Raw genomic sequence first — 14,371 nt, 5'->3', positions numbered from 1 at the left:
CTACTGCTCCTGTCTTGCTGCCGGTGGCGGTGCAGACCCATTAAAATGAGCGAACCCATGTTGGTTAATTTTGGCAGGTCTACCCTGAGCGGGGCTAGCACTGGATCCAAGCCAGTACAGTCATACCTCATGTCGTGTCCACTTCAGGTTACGTGTTTTCGTGTTGCGTCCCACGGCAACCCAGAAGTACTGGAACAGGTTACTTCTGGGTTTCGCCGCTCGTGCATGCGCAGAAGCGATAAATTGTGCCGCGTGCGTGCGCAGACGCGGTGCTTCGGCTTGCATCAGTTCTGTGTTATGGACGGGCCTCCGGAACGGATCCCGTCCGTAACACGAGGTTCCACTGTACTCTACAAGGCCAACACAACTTGGGAACTCAAAGGAGTGGATAACTCAATGGAACAAGATAAATAAATAAGATGAAATGCAGGAGGGTGGGGCTTCTATAGGCGCCATAACTCAGTGGCAGAAGGTCCCACGTTCAATTCATGGTTCACATAGAAGTGAATGGAGAAAAGAGGTAGCAAAAGAAGACTTACCTTCCCTCCTGAACCACACCAGAAATCCCGAACAGACCAAAGTCTGTGATCACAACTTTTCCGTTTTCATAGAAAACATTCTTCGACTTGAGATCTTTATGCACAATCCCTTTTGCGTGGAGATACCCCATGCCCTGGAAAACAATCAGTATATTAGCCTTTTTTGCAGGCAGATCTGCATTCCTTGGCATGTTACCCGGTCAAGCCCCTGCTGCGTCCACTCCTAGCCCCCCCCTTGCTTTATATAACATTTCCTTCTCTTTCTGCTCATCTTGCACGCACCTGTCACCTATACTGTAGAAGGAGACAAAGTGGGCTCCTATGCTATGGGGAAATAACACAGCCTTGAAATGAATCTCCCCAAGTTACTAGCCCACAGCAAATATCACTAGCTTTGTTGCCCTATACAGTTTATATCAGTCGTTTGCGGGCAAAAGAAAGCCAGTTGTTTAAAGATGTCCTTGCCTGAACCCCTGAAAGAGAAACTTAACCTTCAAGTTCCAATGCCAAAAGCAGTATTAGCAGTCAATGTGTTAGATCCAGGATGGGCAACCAGTGGCCTTCAGGTGCTGCTGAACCATAACTCCCATTATCTACTACCATTGACCATGTTGGCTGGGGTGGATGGGAGAATGTCTGGAGATACACAGATGTCCTCCATCCCTGTTCAAATGTTTACAAGAGAAACAAAAGATGGAGGGGCAGAAAGGCAGAGCAGTGGCTCCAGCCCCCAATTCATGTTTTCAACAGGGGAAAAATGGTTCCCTATCCTAATTATTACCTTAACAATTTTACGCAAAATGCTTCTTACCTTAATGATCTCCTGGGCGATCTGCCTGGTCTTGTTAATATCCAAAGATATCTTGGGATCTCTTACAAACGAATGAAGCGTTCTTCCTTTGCAGAAGCTAAGGCAGATGTGGGTAGACAAATGGGTTAAGAAGAAGAAAAATCAGAACTGTTTTGTGATGAGTAAATGATATAAGGAATGCTTATGTCCACTTCATACTATCCCACCACAAACAGGCTGACAAAAGCTACAGATCCATAGGTAGGTAAGAAGACAGAGTCCAAGGGTATAAATGATGCAGCATGATAATTGTCAGAACTATACATGGTTGTCTTCAAACCAGTGCTTGCAACTGAGGTTAGGGGCTGGTTTGCAACCTTGGTCAAAAGCATAACTGCCAATCAGGATCTCCAGAGTTTGTTTTTCGAACAAACAATGCACTGATTCCTATTTTAAAATTGTTATTCCACCTAATAGCAAGCACACAGAGCAGCTCATAATAAAAAGAGGCAACCAAATATCAAAACTACACCAAATTAAATCAAAATTGTATCTTTTTTAAAAAAACAAACATACACACAATCAAACAAGAAACTCAAAGGAGCATGCAATATAATCAACAGAGCACCAGTACACAACCCCAGCACAAATTGAAAACTTAAAAAAAAATTAAAAAATGATCCCATGAAAATTCTGTAAGATTCTCATCAAAGATAAAGCAATGCTCCCCTCAAAAATGCAATAGCAGTTCTGAAATCCCTCTATGCAATTTCATTAGCCTCAATACACGCATCCTTGGGCTTTATAGAGGATCATCCACCTCTTCTTCCTATTCATGAAATTTGTGGATTGTTCGGTTAATGGTAGCTTACAAAGTTATTGCTTATTGCTCAATATTATTCTTTTCAGATAAACTTTAGATGGGACACTTTGGAAAGTAAAAGATGAGGCCAGCAGCCACACCTTCGATATGCAGTTTGGAACTGTTGAACTAACAAAGCCCTAGCAGATCTATTTTCTTTTTTTAGTGCCAAAATAATAAATAAATAAATAAATAAATAAATAAATAAATAAATAAATAAATAAATAATTTTAAAAATATCAAGGTGCTTACCTAGTAATGATTGCTAGGTGAGGGGGGTTCATGCAGGCCCCCATGAAAAGCACCACATTCTCATGTCTGGTTTGTCTGTAGTTCATCACCTCCTTCTTGAACAGTTTCAGGTGGTCCTGATTGTTCCCATCGATTTCCAGCAACCGGATGGCCACCTCCCCGTGCCATTTCCCCCGGTAGACCTTGCCCCACCGCCCTTGGCCAATGGGGTCGCCCAGCTTGATCTGCTCAAAGGGGATGTCCCATTCCTGCAAGTAGACACTGGTCTGGCTGACATTCCGGCACATCACCCCTCGCCGCCAGCGGTCTCGCCGCTTCGGCAGGTCGTCAACCTCATCTTCATCGTCCTCGGCTTCCGATTTGTTCTGTTCTTGGTCTTCCACATGCTTGGGAAAGAAATGAGTGATGGGAGTATCAGATACCGAGTCCTGGCCTGCCACACCCTCCATCCCCAGACCTTGTTTCCCACTTCAGCATGGCCAAATCTCCAATACCCTTGGACACATGCATACACACGCACACCCCCTAACACCTTGCATTAAGGACATAAGAAGACCCCTGCTGGATCAGGCCAATGGCTCATCTAGTCCAGCATCCTGTTCTCACAGTGGCCAAACAGATGTTTGTGGGAAGCCTGCAAGCCGGACCTGAGCAACTCTTCCCTCCTGTGATTTTCAGAAACTGGAATTCAGAAGCATGTAGCCTCTGGCAGTGGAAGCAGGGTATAACCATGTTGGTCAGCGGCAACGAATAGTCTTATCCTCCAAAAAATTGTGTAATCCTCTTTTAAAGGATTCACGCTGATGACTATCGCTGCCTTTTGTGGAATCAAATTCAGTAGTTTAATAGTGGAAGAGAAGTCCCTTCTTTTGTCTGTCCTGAATCTTCCAACATTTATCTTGAATGCAGTTCTAGCATTGAGAGAGAGGGTGGGGGAGAACTTTTTTCTGTTCGCTCTCTGCTTGCCATGCATCATTTTATAGGCTATCATGTCACCTCTTACTCACTTTGTCTCTTAACTAAAGAGTCCCAGTTCCTACCACCTTTCCTCATCAGTGAGTTTCTCCATCCCCTTATATAATTAAATAATTTCATATGTTGTGCATCTTTGTTTCTCATTTTGACCCCTTTGCATGATTTTGTATGTATTGTGGTATTTTACTTATTGTGGTAATTACTTATTGCAATGGTTAATGGGCAAATTTCTGTTTAATTATTTTCTGATGTTTTGGGAGTTAATTTTATTGTGTACTGTTATATTCTAATAGATTACTGAATATTACTTTATTTGATATAAGCCGTTCCATTTTAAAGTTATGGTTTTGTTTTTGTATTCATAATATGGTATGCGTTCTTTGTTGCTTATGTTGATGAACTCCTTTTACCGGTCCACAATAGAAAGTGTCCTATCACATTGTATCACAGTGTGGTATGCTGGCCTGACAGCCAGCATCGGACAGAAAGTCTCTACAGAGGGTGGTGAACACAGCACATGATATCATGGGTTGTCCCTTGAGTCCGCTAGATGACATTGCAAGGGATCATTGCCTTAGGCGAGCGAGAAAAATTCTCAGGGATGACTCACACCCTGGCCATCACCTCTTGAATCTACCCTCGGGCAGGAGATATAGAAGTATAATCAGCCGTACCAACAGGCTAAAAAATAGCTTCTATCCATGGGCTCTTAGGCTGTTGAACAAAAAATAACATCGCGAAATTGACTTGCGAGGTAGTGTGTTGTTCAATAAGAGATTGAGTGTTTGGGGGGGAAAGCTTATTTAATTTCATTGTACACAGGTTGTACAATGACAATAAAGGTCTTGTTGTTGTTGTTGTTGTTGTTGTTGTTGTTGTTGTTGTTGTTACTGTAAAAACACCTTGTGTATAGTAATATAGAAAGGCAGTATACAAATTAAAAGTGAAATGAAATGATAATTTTGAACCTTTTCTGAACCTTTTCCAACTCCACAATATCCTTTTTCAGCTGAGGCAAGCAGAACTGTAAACAGTATTTCAAGTGTGGTTGCACCACAGATTTGTAGAGAGGCACTGGGATGGACCAGGCACTCGCATAAGTCTCTGACTCCTTGTTCCTGACTCCACTGCCTTGCTGAGGTGCACCTTGCCTGAACACCCTGTGCTAATCAACCTTGCACTGTGTCCTGACGTAGCCTCTGGGTCGTGTTTTGGGCCTAGACTGACTGTGCTTGACCTTGGCTTGTAGAGACAACACTGCACCTTGAATGGATAAGTGTTTCAGGGAAAGGCTTTAACCTCCTGAGACTGAGGCTCCAGAGGAGCACCCCCTGGAGAACAACAGAAGCATTCCCGTGTAGCCAACAGAATAAGCTGCTATGTGTGCGCTCAGTTGCAGGGTGGGTGTGGGTGCCTATGGGTCCAAAAAGGTTGGCGACCCCAGCTATACAAATTAGTAATTTCACTCCTCAAAAAAAAACCAACCCTCAACAAATGGAAATTTACCTCCACATCACGTTCTTCAACCCCGTCCGTCTCTAGGTGCTCATCAGCACTATTTGACAGAGAAAAAGGGAAATGAGAGAGTTGACAATGCAAGATGGCACAAATGATTGAGAGTTATGATGTCCCAATGACTGAGGTTCAGGTAGAGATGGGAAACTATGTCAATGTTTATTCTTTCATTTTCCTGCCTTAGGTTCAGTTCACCACATCGGTTTGCAATTTTTTTGTTAGTCTTCCCCCAAAATTGCCAGCATTTTAGTGTAAATTTATCCTGCTGTACATATTTTTATATATGCATTTTTGTCTAATAGTCACATGATTATGTCAGCATGCCTGATGGTGGTGGAACCCTGACACTGGCATTAAATGATTAAAAAAACACAACAACCCCAGTGAGGGCTGACCATGCTCAGTAACCACGGAATATTGAACGTCGACTGGAAAAGGAAAATGGAAAACTGGGCAGGGGGACGGAATGGAGTATCAATGAGAAGGGCACATCTAGTTGGCTGGAACAGCACCACACCTGTTGTGCAGTGAGAATACACCATCATGTTTATTAGTTGATCCTCCTGTCCAAATAGAATTGTAAGAAGGAGAAAGAGAGAGAGAGACAAAGACTAACCGACTTACTTAGTGCTTTCAGTAGTTTCCGAAGGCTGCGTTACTTGGGGGGTGTTGGGAATTTCTACAGAAAAGAGCAATATATGAAAAAAGAAATTGATGTTTGCAGTTCAAGGTTGTCGTTATTTTGCTTTTCACAGCTGCAGTAACATTCACCCAATAAGTACCTAGCCACATAGAACTAAAGACCCAATATTCAGAAGAATCACAGTCTGTAGCAATCCTGGACTGTACGACTTCAGACTGATGGGGAATCAAATCTACTACATAACCTTCTAGAAATCTAGATTAAAATCTCTCTTCCTGATGTGTGTGCTTTCTACATGCAGTGGAGGAAAACATTTCAATAAGCAATTCTCTCCTCGCCCCTCAGCTGCGGACTGAAGTGGTACATTCCCATGAGGCCTGTTACACATTTATGTGATCAGGTCTAATCGCCTTCTAAATCCGGCCCTCTGACGGTCCGGGAATGAGCGTGTTTTTACATGAGTAGAATGTGCCCTTTTATTTAAAATGCATCTCTGGGCTATTTGTGGGGCCTGCCTGGTGTTTATTTGTGGGGCATAGGAATTCGTTCATCCACCCCCCAAAAAATATAGTCCAGCCCCCCACAATGTCTGAGGGACAGTGGACCGGGCCCCTGCTGGAAAAGTTTCCTGACCCCTGATTTATCTAACAGTGCCCCTCCAAGTTTGCAAGAACAGGTCTTTCTCATCACATCCTTAATGTTGCTTTTAATCTGGAAAAATGACCTGGGACCTCCAAATCCACAAAATCTGTGCCCTACCATAATGCCATCATCTCTCTCTGCTGCGCCTGTCCACTATTACATCTGCTTTGGTGTTTTATACAAAACTCACCACTCTGCCAGCACCAAACAAGATATTGTTGTGCTGCTTCCGTTGGCTCTTTGTGGACTACAGCTCCCATCATCCTTGATCACAGGCCACAGCTGATGGGGCTGATGGGAATTAGAGTCCAACAATATCCAGAGAGCCCCATGTTTGCCACCACAGCAGTAAACCAAAGTTTTTATTTTACATTGCCTTGAAACAATTCCATTGAAGGTGATCAATAATAATAAGACTAGTTGTTGGTTTGCACCCATCAGCACTTTCTGTGCTGTTTAAACAACATTGGCACAGCAGGGGAAAGGAAATGTTCCAATTTGTTCATGCAAGCAGGGCAAGAATGTTGATACATCATGCAGAAGGAAGTTAAGTCACTTCGCCCTAAGCCCACTCCCATTTCTGAGAGTGAGGGGGAAACAGGAGCGTTAGAAGAAATGGCACCAGCCAGTTAGAAGCAGAAGAACTCACCTGGGAAGATAAACTGTTGTCTATGCTGAATGTAGTAGGCAGCTTTTTTAAAAAAGGAAGAAGGAAAGGGAGGAGAGGACAGCAAAACAAAATGTAAAAAAATCACAAGAGATTAGCATGTGAGAAAACCATGTCAGCAACTGCCCCCATAAATTCAGTGAATTAATTCAAGTTCATCATTAGTAAATTGTAAAACAAAACAAAACAGGCAAGGCGGGTGCATTTGAATGCATGCATTTTTGGAAAGATTAAAGCTGGGTTGGAGAATGCATCACCTCCTTTCACATTCAGAAGAACAGTGCAAAACTTGATTTAGCTGCCATTTATAGCAAATGACACCCCTCCAAATCAAGGTGCATGGCCCCAGAGGTGGATAAACCTACTGGTGTAGCTTCCCTTCCCTGGCATTAAAAGTATAAGTGAAACAACTTAACCTAATGGTAGGGGCGGCTCTGCTCCAAGCATCCCCAGCTCTACCACCCTGGTCCCAAAGAACAAAACCACAAATTTACCTGGGAAGTTGAACCGGCTGTCCCGCTGGCCCATGGGAGACGGGTTTGGGGGTGGCGTTGCACTGGGGGGGTTGGAAGATGGGAAGGGGGCTGGGGAAGACGGTGTGGAGGAGGTCGTGGAAGATGGGTTGCTGCTGGAGTCGAGGTGGTTAATTGCTGGTGGGTGGTCCTGGAAACGGCCAAGAGAAGGCAGAAATCATGAGCCTTAAGCCTTAATTGCTCTGATTCAGCCAGAATGTTTTCCATCACTTCTAAAAGGTTATAAAGCTCACAGAAACAGGGGAAGAACCAGGAGGAGCACATCGCATACACGTTAATTAAATACTTGTTAAATATAAAACGCAATATTTATCATAGTGCCAAGCATTTACTAGAAAACAAAATAGGAAGTTTTACAAACTAAATTTAATTCAGATCTGCACCCAAGGAAGCAGATGTTTTAAGCAAATAAATTATAACTGGCTTCCAGCTATGCAAAGTTTGTTTCTACTCTACGCCAGATTTCTAATAAGCAATTAATTTAAACAAACCAAATAACTCTGAAGTGAAATCTGCTAAGTTCAATGAGATTTAGCCCTAGGTAAATGTGTCTATGATTGCAGCCTCATTCTGTGTTTTATTATTGGCCAGTCACGGGGGTGCAATCCTCTTCTGGGGGTCTTCTGCTGGGCTTCGCACCCTTTTTGTAAGCCCAGTACCTTTTTAGTTAGAGCTTTCGGAAGAGTCCCAAACTGTGGCTCTGATGGTCGGTCCACCGGGTTATTGATGTCAGAAGGCACGGACTCTGTCCGCCTTAATCGGGGTACTATTGAGGATGGGTGGAAGAGAAAAGGGAAGAAAAGGAAACAATTTATCTCCATTTCTTGATATTGCAACAACCCCAAGTTGACAAGTTAGCTTCGGGAGGGAAGAAATGGGGGGTGGGGTGGGGTGGGGTGAAACTCAATTTAAAAAACCTCACACTTACTGGGTAAGAAAGATATTCTACAAGGTGGGGCTTCTTTCGTGCATTTGTTATGACACTTTAATCTGCAAACAAGAAAAAGGTGCATTAGAGGTTATATAACATTATATACAGGCATTCGCTGTTCTAGACGTGACTGATATGTGTGTAATTGTGTACATGTGCACAGTGCAGAACCCGGAAACATCCTAAAAGATGTCACTAAAAGGGCAGAACAAGGACAGAGCACTGCAGAGCGGGGGACGGGGGGACGGGACAGAATGGGGTGTTTCAATGGCATGCGATTTCACGCAAGTGCACAATGACTTGGAACGCAACCACTGTGCAAATCAGGGGTTGCCTGTAATTGTAAGGTTGGAAGGGACCACGAGGGTCATCTAGTCCAACCATCTAGTCCCGGTTCTTGTCCTCACTTGAGCAAGAAACTCACAGGGTGACTTTGGGCCAGTCACTCTCTCCCAGGATTGTTGTGTGGGTAAAATTAGCAGGGGGTGATAAAACGATTAGTGGGTAGAGCCAAGTATGTCACTGGGCTCTGGAATAAAAATGAAAGACAGGAAGCCTACGGTCAAATTCCTTTGAACTGGAATGCCAAATTTCATTTACATAATTGCATTTATTGCCCACCTTTCTTCCAAGGAGCTGGGGGGTGGGGCTGTATGCAGTTCCCCCTCTCTCAATTTTATCCTCACAACAACCCTGTGAGGCAAGTTAGCCTAAGAGACAGTGACCAGCCCACTACCATCTTGGGTTATGACAGCTGAATTGCCTCGCAAGTACACTGGCCCACAACTGTTGGTGAAGTGGGAAGATCCTCATCGCACACTTACCTGCAGTGTTTGCACTTCACGCCAAACATCATGCTTTTCTGACACACCTGGCAGACCTGAGAAAGCCATGACTTTGCGGAGAATCTGGACGAGAGGAAGCAAGCCAAGACAAAGAAGACACAAAGGAGAGGAAGGTTTTTTAAAAATGTATTATCAGAAAAAAAGAAGAAGAGAGCCATATTTGTGAATTTCACGTGGTTATATTCCACCGGGGAATGGTTCATTCCTATCTGCGCACTACCCCACCAGTATCATGCCCCAGAAAGCATTTTAGAGCCATGTTATCAAGCAGAGGTCATAGCACAAGGACAGAGATGGTCCTGTGCTATGAAGAAGGTTCCAGAAGACTGCCGTTGAGTCACCAAGTAGCACTACTAGGATTTAAGCACTAGCTTAAGGGTGCATTTCTAAGATGGTGCTGCCCAAACATGGGGTTTTTCCAAGGCTGCAGTCTGAACTCCCCCACCCACCCACCACTTCTTTTGCAGACAGTGGAATGAGATTTGCATGGGGGAAAGTCATACCGCTGCATCAACAAGGGTATGTCTAGCCAGCCCCCACCTGGGGGTACCAATGGGCTTGAGCCAAGTCTTCAGAGAATCCAATCTGAGCAGCTTGTCACTCATTGAAAGCATGTGGAGCATTTACCTGTGTGTTACAGACAAACCAATATCTCTTCGTACCGTCTGAGGGGATCCCTGGGGGAGATCTGAGAAGCCAAAATTAAAGGCAGCGGGTTAGGTTTCGCCAGAAAGGAAGGTGGACACTGTGAAACTACACATGGCCCGTCCTTGCAACAGGTTGGGAGGTTCTCCTTCCTATCGACTCCAGATGGCAGCAAATCCCAGCTCCACACAGTAATACTTCCCGGTTTGTCTCTTTATCAGGATGCCAGAGCCAAGAGCTCTCATTTCCCGCAAATCATTTGGCAGGGGACGTTACAAAGGGGCAAGTCGTACGGCTGAAGAATGGCACAAGCCACTAATGCAGGGGTGGGGAACTTGTGGCTCTGAGGATGTTCCCAGACTCCAACTCCCATCAGCCCCAGCCAGCATGGCCAATGCTCAGGGGTGATGGGAACTGTAGTCCAACCAGTGGTATCTGGGGCCCACTGAAAATGAAAAGGTGGAAGGCAGTGCTAGAGATGAACAAATTTGTCAATTTCAGTTTTCTGTTTCTCATTTGTCCAATCTTATATTTTGTTCTCCCTGTTGTTTTTGCAGCCAATCTTATATTTTGTTCTCCCTGTTGTTTTTGCAGCCATATACAGTTTTTAAAATTATTATTATTATTATTATTATTATTCACCCTCCACCATTTTCCGTAACAGGTAAGCAAGGTGGCTTATAGATAAAAACAAAAACAGCTGAAAACATAGTATTGCAGTATTGAGTCCATGGCTCATGTGCTTCTGGCTTGCACTCTTTATAAAGATTTGAGGAGTGGGGTTATTACCCCTCTATTATTGTCCATGCTGGGTTGCTCAACCATTGCTACCATTCCTTTCTTTTAACAGATAAAGATGATCAGGTGACAGCAAAGACTGCAAGGTTTTTAGTGTGGGCAATTAGAATAAGATATATTATTTGATTATTGATTAAAACCTCCAAAATATATTTTCTATAGTTAAGTTTTTACCTCTATCTTCAGTACATTTTATTTTATTTTATTGCTATGGCTAGTGGCTGATGCAAATAAAGATTCTATCTATCTCTTTCTCTATCTAGGAAAAAACAATCATTTAAAAACATTTAAACATTGCTAGAATTAAAACTATATATACATATTAGAGAAAGACAGAGATAATTACAATAAAAACAGCACAGCACCAGCACTCTAAGGCACAAAATACATCAAGAGGCTTAGTTTGGTCAGAATCGAGCATACACTTCCAGAGTTAACACTAAATACATTACTTCTGGTAAATGAGCCACCGTAGCTGCTAGAGGGCCATGAAAAATTGTGTACTGGGCTTTTAAGACTCGTCTACCCATATACTATCTGAAAGCAAAGGGGTACATTGATTGCCAGAAGTGATTTTTTTTCCCAGCTCTCCTACCCCCCCTAATTAAGTTTTCCAAAATTCCAAACCATACAATTCATAAACTCACAAACCATAAGCCACAGCTCTGTTCAAAACCATCAATTATTTGTCTTCTTAAAATGACTAATATGCCTGCAGTCGTGGCCCCAGGTATCGAAACAGCACAGAGAAACTTGGTTTCAGTGCAAAGCGACATAAATTCACCACATAAAGCCCACTGTCCTTCACACATAGAAGCATCTCGATGTTCAGCCTAGACTCCTTTTAAAACAAGATTGGGGAACTGCAACATCAGAGGCGAGACCCAGTGTGGGTCTCTGGGCCGGCCCCTTCTTCTCGGTCTAACACACACAGAGCTTGTATTTCTTATCCCAAGAATAACTGAGATAAGAAAGGAAACATCTTTCAAAGAAACCGTGAGACAACGAAGGGAACAAACTCTCCCTCTCTGTCTCCTCTTTTCAGCAGAATTTCATTTTCTTGGTGCGGAGGAGAGACATACCCTAGAAGGCAGGCAGGCAGAAGGTGTTTGTGACAGACATGGGGGACAGAGGCCCTCTTATTTATTTCGTTTAGCTGTATAGACACTAGAGATGTAAGGAGGCAGAAACTTTCGTCCCATGGCTGAAACTAACATAATAAATTAGACAATCAATTTCAGTGCATTTCAGCACAAGGGCAATGTAAAAAAATATGCAGCAAATAGAATAATATTTCATGATGTTATATTTGCAAACTAAAAAATGCTCCACAAGAAGAGTGGGTGCTACGCATATTCGCTTGTGTGATTTCCATTCCTGGCCTTCGATGAACATGCAAATTGCTGCAATTTCTGCTCCCGTCTCCATTTCCAATGGGATTTTCTGACACCACAAGGTAAGGACCAGGTAACACCCTCATTCTCCTCCACCACCATCTTTTCTAGCCTTTCACCGTTACCTAAAATTCTCTAGAGCCTGACACCACATAGAAAAATAAATGCACCCTTTTGAGCACCTAATTTGTTGTCCGTCCCCCGCAACCTTCAGCACAGAATCCAGGATTTTAGATGGGGACAGTCAAAGGTGTTTCTATCCAACTAAGTTCTACTCTAGGTGGATAAATATTTGTATCAGCCACTGGCCTTTGGATGTTCTACTCAGGAGCAGACCCAATGAAATAAAGGAATTCTGAGTAGCACTTAGTTTGCTAATAACCTAAAAAAGAGACAGCAAAAGGTAAGATCAGGAGCGAGGAACCTTTTGGCCCCCGAGACGTTACTGAACTCCCATTTCCCCTGGCCATAGCGCCTGCGGCTGTTGGGAGTTGTAGTTCTGCTACATCTGCTGGACTAAAAGGTCTCCCACACCTGCTAGGGTTCATCGCACAACATGTCAGTAGAGGCAAAGGAAGTAAAGGCTGCAGAACAAAAGAATCATAAAAATTATCTGCCACTGGAATTTCCTCACATGCTCGGAATGAGTCATCGTTCACACTTCGCACTCAGCCCAGCCACACCACTAAACCAAGCTTTCATGCATGACGCCATTTCTTTTTTAAACAACTGTTTTAAAACAACCCATCCCTATAAAGAGCCAACCCAGACTAGACGCAATGGGAGCAGGCCTGAATGTTCAAAAGAGGGATGGGGAGGGGACCCGTGGTGTTCCAGGGCCACATCCACACCACATATTCAAAGCACCATGATGCCACTTTAACAGACACATCTCTTCCCCCCCCCCCAAAAAAAAAGAAACCTGGGAACTGCAATTTGCTCAGGGTGCTGAGAAGATGTTAAACAATCTTGTTAAACAATCTCACATTCCCCTCACAGAGCTATGGTTCCCAAAGCAGTTCAACAGCCAACCCCTCTTCCCAGAGGACTCTGGAAATCGCAGCAGAGTGAACGTTTGGGCCTACTGTTCTGAAGAATGTGCAAGATGCAGGCAAGCAGAAGGCTGAGCGAAAGGCTACCCTCCAAATCTACGGAGGTCATGTTTTTTTCACCCCCCGCTCCACCGAAGGCGAGAATATTGCCAAAAGAATGCCTTTCTTACCGAATCTAAAAGAGAGAGAGAAAAAAAAAACCAGGAGGTTAGACTTGAGCCACAGCGATATATCAAAAATATATACAAAGCTGTCATATACCTTATATGAGGCACTGCGGTGCATAGCTGCCTAGTCTCCCGTTTTTCGCGGGAAACCCCCGTATTTTAAACCGTTTCCCGCTGGCAGCCCGGAATGGAAAAAAACAACCGTAAATCCCCCGGATTTACTACCTGCCAGGGAGGCTCCATTTTGGGTCCTGGCGCTGCCCGATTTCCAGTGCCCAGACATGGTTAGCGCGGCACCGGAAGTCGCTTCTACGCATGTCCAGACATGCGTAGAAGCGACTTCCGGTGCCGCACCGCTGCTGATCCCGCATTTTTCAGCAGGAGACTTGGCAGCTATGCTGTGGTGTAGTGGTTAAGAGTATTGGACCCAGACCTGAAAGACCAAGGTTCAAATCCCACCTCAGGCATCAGGTTCACTAGGGTGACCTAGGGCCAGTCACTGCTTCTTAGCCTAACCTACCTCACAAGGTTGTTGTGGGGATTAAATGAGGAGGGAGAGAACCTTGAGCTCCTTGGATAAAAAAAGATGAAGTAGAGTCTTTCATTGCAGGGGGTTGGGCTAGATGACCCTTGGGGTCCCTTCCAACTCTGCAACTCTATGATGCTATGAAATGCAATAAAATAAAATTAGCAAGACCATTGGTCTGGTATTTCTACATTAGTGTTCTTCAGTGCTGGGTCCCTGCACATCCTTGGGGTTGCAACCCACATCATCCATTACAAAATGTCCAAACAACACCCAGCATTGAAGAACACAGCTGTGCACTTATCAGCAGAGTCTCTCCAAGTTTTCAGACAGCCCTTCCTGCAGATGCTGGAGATGAAACCTGGGACCTTCTGCAAGCAAAGCACCTGCTAGTCTACTTTGCTACGGCTCCTCCGAAATCATCAGAACCAAAGCAATGCAGCCCTCCTGATAATAATGCACCTTTGGGTTTCATTTGCAATATTTTTGGCATTGGTTCCAAGAAGCCAATATGACTGCTTAGAGGTTCTTGGTTTTTGTGTGTGTGTGTTTTTTTTACAGTTAGGCGGTATATAAATGTTGTTATTAAATGAAC

The 14,371-nt window shown here is 43.9% G+C and overlaps 1 protein-coding gene across 1 annotated transcript in view; it reads right to left on the bottom strand.

The window, feature by feature from the left end:
• The window catches only part of KSR1 (kinase suppressor of ras 1), a 105,640-nt gene that overhangs the window by 10,320 nt on the left and 80,949 nt on the right, over window positions 1-14,371 (bottom strand). The window contains exons 5-16 of the mRNA XM_060283083.1: window positions 13,254-13,258; window positions 9,822-9,882; window positions 9,174-9,257; window positions 8,347-8,408; window positions 8,078-8,184; window positions 7,380-7,548; window positions 6,868-6,909; window positions 5,558-5,612; window positions 4,925-4,973; window positions 2,444-2,829; window positions 1,351-1,447; window positions 540-673 (exon numbers count right to left, since the gene is read on the bottom strand). Of these exons, the coding sequence (XP_060139066.1) occupies window positions 540-673; window positions 1,351-1,447; window positions 2,444-2,829; window positions 4,925-4,973; window positions 5,558-5,612; window positions 6,868-6,909; window positions 7,380-7,548; window positions 8,078-8,184; window positions 8,347-8,408; window positions 9,174-9,257; window positions 9,822-9,882; window positions 13,254-13,258 (1,251 nt within the window). The remainder of the gene's footprint in view (window positions 1-539; window positions 674-1,350; window positions 1,448-2,443; window positions 2,830-4,924; window positions 4,974-5,557; window positions 5,613-6,867; window positions 6,910-7,379; window positions 7,549-8,077; window positions 8,185-8,346; window positions 8,409-9,173; window positions 9,258-9,821; window positions 9,883-13,253; window positions 13,259-14,371) is intronic.

This window comes from Zootoca vivipara, chromosome 15 (assembly GCF_963506605.1).
Source record: "Zootoca vivipara chromosome 15, rZooViv1.1, whole genome shotgun sequence".
Classification (NCBI taxonomy): Eukaryota; Metazoa; Chordata; class Lepidosauria; order Squamata; family Lacertidae; genus Zootoca; species Zootoca vivipara.
This window is presented reverse-complemented; position numbering and strand designations above follow the sequence as displayed.